A 5,318-nucleotide genomic window follows, 5' to 3' on the forward strand; every position below is an offset into this window, starting at 1 on the left:
AGGAACATCACTCAGCTGCCTCCTGCACACCCCCCACTGGGGATATGCCCTTGACCGGAATCGAACCTGGGACCCTCCAGTCCGCAGGCTGACGCTCTATCCACCGAGCCAAACCGGTCTTGGCTGATGTTTACTTTGAATTTATATTAGTTCACACAAACACTCCATCCATGCTTTTGTTCCGGCCCTCCGGTCCAGTTTAAGAACCCATTGTGGCCCTCAAGTCAAAAAGTTTGCCCACCCCTGCTCTAGAGGCTCTGGGGGTGACACCTTGCCCGAGTGCATGGATTTGAGGGGCTTGGTACAGATGGGTGGCCTTGCTGAACCTGTTTGCTGATGTGTAAGACGTGTCACGAGAGAGTCCTGTGAGGAACCCTGCTCAGAGGGTAGTCTTCAAGTTTCTGGGGCTCAACAAGCTTCCCCCTCAGGGGCAGGGCCATGGCTCTGAGCCCGTGGGGGGTGCCTGGTAGTTCTGTCCTTTTCCTCACGCTGGACGGTGCTGTCGTCCAGGCGGGCTGGGACAGGCATGGTAACAGCCGCTTCCTCCTGGCCACAGGCAGTGGAGCAGCTCAATATCAAGGCCAAGAACTTCCGAGACCTGCTGACGGACGAGCCCTTCTCCCGGCAGGACATCATCACCCTCCAGGTGCGGTCCCTTCCCCTGTGCTCTCGGGAGGGGCCCCGAGAACCTTGGCACAGCTGCCTCTGCCGGCCCCACCTCTCCCCCCAGGTCAGTGGCTTCCTCCTTGCTCCTGTCTGGCTGAGGTTTCCCAGCTGCCCTGACAGTCCCCCGCCTCCTGCCCTCCTTACACTCGGTCACATGGGCCTTCGCACACACCGCTTCCTCAGTCTGGCTCCCACATCTCCTCTGATGCCTCTCCCTGCTGTCAGGGCCCCCGAGCCATCTCGGCACAGAGTGGCCTCTTTGCAGGCCTGGCTCTCCACCCGCCCTCTTGAGAGTGGGGGCAGGTGTGTGCTCAGCATTGGGCACAGGGCACCCCTGTGGTGTCAGAGAATCCTGGGTGAGTTCATGAAAAACACGGACTTAGAAAGTGTTTTAGGAGTGACTTAGAGGGGGACGATCCCTTCTGTGGCTTGTCCCATTCTAATTGGAGGTCAGTACACATTCCTTCCAAGGGAGTGGGCTCGCTGTCCCCAGGGCCCGAGCTCTGTGGGGTCTGTGTCTGGCAGCCAAGCTGAAGGGAGTACGGGGCAGCACGTGGGAGGCCTGGAGGTGGGCACGGCATATCTGCCCACCTTCCTTCGAGGAGACCCATCCGTCTTGTGGCTGCCTCACAGCAAGGGATGCTGGTCGGCCCTGTGCCAGAGAGAGGCAGATGCAGTTTGGGGAGCAGCCAGCCATGTGTTCCAGTTTCCACCCCACCTCGCTTAAGGCCCTGCCCGGGCAGAGCCCTCTCTCTGGCTCCCTGTTCTCTGCTCGACCCCCAGGCTTCTGTGCAGCCCCAGGACCCTCATGCCACTCACCTCTCCTTTGCTGCCTGTGGCAGCCACATGGCCACAGCCCGGGACCCGGCTGGACTCACTCCACGTGTTCTTTTTGTCCTAGGACCCTACAAATTTGGACAAATTCAACGTCTCCAACTTCTTTCATGTTAAGAATAACATGAAAATAACTGACCCAGGTATGAACATCCAGGGCTGGTCTGGGTGCCAGGGGTTGGGGGAAACAGGTCCATGCTCCCTGGCCAAAGCCCCGCCTCCTGGGATCAGAGTCTTGATTGAGCTGAGGCAAGTTTAGAATTTCTCAAGCTGGCGTTCAGCTTCTCCTGTGCTGAGATTGGCAGAACCACCTGGCCCAGGCCTGCCCACAGGGCCTGACTGGTGGGTGTCAGCTAGGCCTTAGGTCTGAGTGCCCACAGCCTCCTTGGGGAGAGGCCCATACACCTGATCCTCCCCTCTCAGGACTCAGCTCCAGGGCCTCTGGGCTGCTTTCTCGGCCAGGCCCTCAGGTGCCTGGATGGGGCCGTCTTTGCCCCTTAGAAGTTGTCTCTGTTCTCACTACAGGGACAGGAGGTTAGGCAGGTAGGTGGGTACTGCTCAGCTAGCTGGTCACCACCACTGTGGTGCTGTGGTTTGGGGCTGTTTCTGAACTCTGTTGGGACCAAGGCTGGGCCAGGGACAGAGACCATAGCCGACTCCAGCAGAAGCGTGGCGGGTGGCGCTGCCCTTTGGGCTGTTCCTTCACGCTCTCCCTCCACGCCCTCCCTGGGTTTGCAGCGACGACGGGGACGTCACTGTGATGGAGGCTGGGCCTGTGTTCTGGTCCGGGACCTGCTGGGGTAGCCAGCTCTGGCCTTTTTCCCCATCACGCACATCTCGGACATTCCTGGGGCTCAGCTGCTCAGGCCGCCATGCTGTTTTGTAGATGAAGAAAAGGCCAGACAGGACCCATCTTATTATTTGAAAAATACCAATGCCGAGACCCGAGAAACGCTGCAGGAGCTCTACAAGGAGTTCAAGGAGGATGAGGTCCTGGCAGCCACCATCAAAGTCCCAGAGAAGAAGAAGGTGGACAAGCTGAATGCGGTGAGTAGGTGGCGGGGCGCGCAGCTGCCAGCACAAGCCGCCCGCCCATTGGAGCGCCTAGGGGTGGTCCTGGGATACAGTTGGAGGGGAAGCAGCTGGGACCCCAGGGCCAAGGCGCCCCTGGGGGCCCAGAGGACAGCGGCACTGAGGAGCTGGGGCTGACAGATGTGCTGGGAGCCGCGCAGGGAAGGTGGCCCCCAGCCATGTAGGGTCTATTTCTTTTTTTATATATATTTTTATTGACTTCAGTAAGGAAGGGAGAGAGAGAGAAACATCAGTGATGAGAATCATTGGTCAGCTGCCTCCTGCATGCCCCCTCCTGGGGACAGACCCCACAACCTGGGCACGTGCCCTTGACCGGAATCGAACCCAGGACCCTTCAGTCCGCAGGCTGACACTCCGTCCACTGAGCCAAACCAGCTAGGCCCATGTAGGATCTATTTCATGCTCTGGCCCAAGCTGGGGAGCCTGGGACAGACGTGCTCGGTGGACAGGGCCTGGGGGCTTTGTTGCTACCATGTGACACAGTAGCCTCAGGCATGCAGGTCTGTGGGAGGGGATGTCCCGTGGGGTGCGGAGTCTCCGCCCTGCAGAGCTGGTCACTTGGTGCCCAGAGCAAACGCAGGGAGAGAAGGCGGGGTGCTTCAGGGGTCCCGTAGTGCTGAGGTAGGGACAAGTGGTGCGGTGCCCGTCCCTCCTGGGCAGTCAGGTTTGCTTCTTACAATACCCAGTAGTTGGCTCTGAGGTCCTCTCTTGGCAGTGATGGCACCAGGATTTGTGCCCTGGTCTGTCAGGCCCCAAAGCTGCCCCTTCCCCTCTTCATTTTGGAGAGCTGGGGCTGTGGCGGTGGGGAGGTGGGGCTCTGAGGCTCCCTCCTTAAAGAAATATTCGTGAAAATTTGCAAAAAAAAAGTTTGTTGTTCATAATTCCCCCACTCTCACAAGCTCTTAGCATTTGGTGTGCTTCCTTCTGACGGGGAGAGGTCCCTCTGTTTTCCCTTCTGCCCAGGATGAAAATATTTACTGGGGCTTATGTTTTCCTGATTAAATATGTGTTTATTGTAGACACTGGAAACTTTTTTTAAACATTTTTTAATTGATTTTAGAGAAGAAGGGAGAGGGAGAGAAACATCAGTGATAAGAGAGAATCATCGATCAGCTGTCTCCTGCACACCCACTACTGGGGATCAAGCCCACAACCCGGGCATGTGCCCTGACCAGAATCGAACCTGGGACCCTTCAGTCTGCAGGCTGATGCTCTATCCACTGAGCCAAACCGGCTTGGGCGACACTGAAAACTTTTAAAAGGAAAATAGAGTCCCTCGTTCCTTGGGGCCTTAGGGAAAGGCCAATTCGGGCTGGGCCACCCTGTCCCCAGGAGGTTCCTGGTGTATCTTTGGGTGGTGGCCACGGATGCCTTCCTGGAGGAGAGGCCCGAGCAGGGGCCTAAGCTGCTCCCATGTCCTCAGCCTCCGGGCCTCCCAGGCGCTGCTGACGCGCCCCCATGGTTTTCTCCGCAGGCCCACTATTCCACTGGGAAGGTTAGCGCCTCCTTCACCTCCACCGCCATGGTTCCAGAGACCACCCACGAAGCAGGTAGCTGCCTCCCCTCCTGTCACCAGTGCTGTCACATGATGGCCGAGGCGGGCGCCCTGCCTCCCTGTCCTTAGCATCGCTCCGTGGCGTCTGGGTTTTGTGGGCTCTTAGCTCAGGAATGGTCAGGGGATGGCCCTTTTGAAGGTGTTTGCGTCTGCAATGGGGGTGCTGTAGTCAGAGCTAGGCCTGCAGCAGGAACCCTCCCCATGCCGTGTCCTACCTGTGAGGGAGCCCCCCACCTTTTCCTCTTCCCAGGCTGCCCGTGGGCATCTTAGCCCTCAAACCAAGCTCTCTTCCTCTTATATGTTCTGCGGGTCAGGTCCCTAACCCTCTCATCTCCACCCCCGTCCTGCCCCCGGTCCAGGCCTTCCCAGCGTCCCCGCCTTAACTGCTGAGCCTCCCCATGCTCAGCCAGGGCACAACCTTGAGCTTTCCTTGGAACTTGGAATTTTCCAGGCCTTGTGCCTGGTGTGGGGTGCGGGTTGTCAGGGCGAGGGAAGGCACAGAGCTTGGGCCTCTGCTTGGTTGCAGCCGCCATTGACGAGGACGTGCTGCGCTACCAGTTTGTGAAGAAGAAGGGCTACGTGCGGCTGCACACCAACAGGGGCGACCTCAACCTGGAGCTGCACTGCGACATGGTGGGTGTGGCAGTCCCCCCGCCCAGGGCCGTCCCAGGTCTGAGGCATGGAGCTGCACTCTGGGTGTGCTCCTAGAAAATTCTGTCCTCTAGGGCTGTGCCCACTGCCCTCCCCAGAAGGGACCCTGTCAGCGTGTGCTGCGTTTCCGACCCTGTCAGCGTGTGCTGCGTTTCCTCTGCCCACCTGGGCGGTGGACACACACTTGACACACACACACACACACACACACACACACACACACCATGCACACACACACACACCATGCACACACACACACCATGCCACCATGCATTGTAGACTTATACATTCAATAGGAACTGCACAAAGGCAGTAAGACCATCCTAAAGGTTAGCATATTAGAGAACATACAGGCAGCAGCCCTTGGAAAATACAGGCCAGATTAGAATACGGAAGGTCCAAAAGGCTGAAAACAAAGCATGCCGGCCAAATCCTCAACTCCGCTGTTTGAAAACCACTGGCCACCTTGATGTTGAAACTTACTCTTCTTCCTTCTCTTTATAGAATTTTTGTTATTGTC

General features: G+C 57.8%; 1 protein-coding gene across 1 annotated transcript in view; it reads left to right on the forward strand.

The window, feature by feature from the left end:
- PPIL2 (peptidylprolyl isomerase like 2) overlaps nt 1-5,318 on the forward strand; it is a 30,623-nt gene that overhangs the window by 19,214 nt on the left and 6,091 nt on the right. The window contains exons 8-12 of the mRNA XM_006768862.2: nt 557-646; nt 1,568-1,643; nt 2,387-2,547; nt 4,067-4,142; nt 4,674-4,780. Of these exons, the coding sequence (XP_006768925.1) occupies nt 557-646; nt 1,568-1,643; nt 2,387-2,547; nt 4,067-4,142; nt 4,674-4,780 (510 nt within the window). The remainder of the gene's footprint in view (nt 1-556; nt 647-1,567; nt 1,644-2,386; nt 2,548-4,066; nt 4,143-4,673; nt 4,781-5,318) is intronic.

The sequence above is a fragment of the Myotis davidii genome, unplaced genomic scaffold, assembly GCF_000327345.1.
Source record: "Myotis davidii unplaced genomic scaffold, ASM32734v1 scaffold223, whole genome shotgun sequence".
NCBI lineage: Eukaryota > Metazoa > Chordata > Mammalia > Chiroptera > Vespertilionidae > Myotis > Myotis davidii.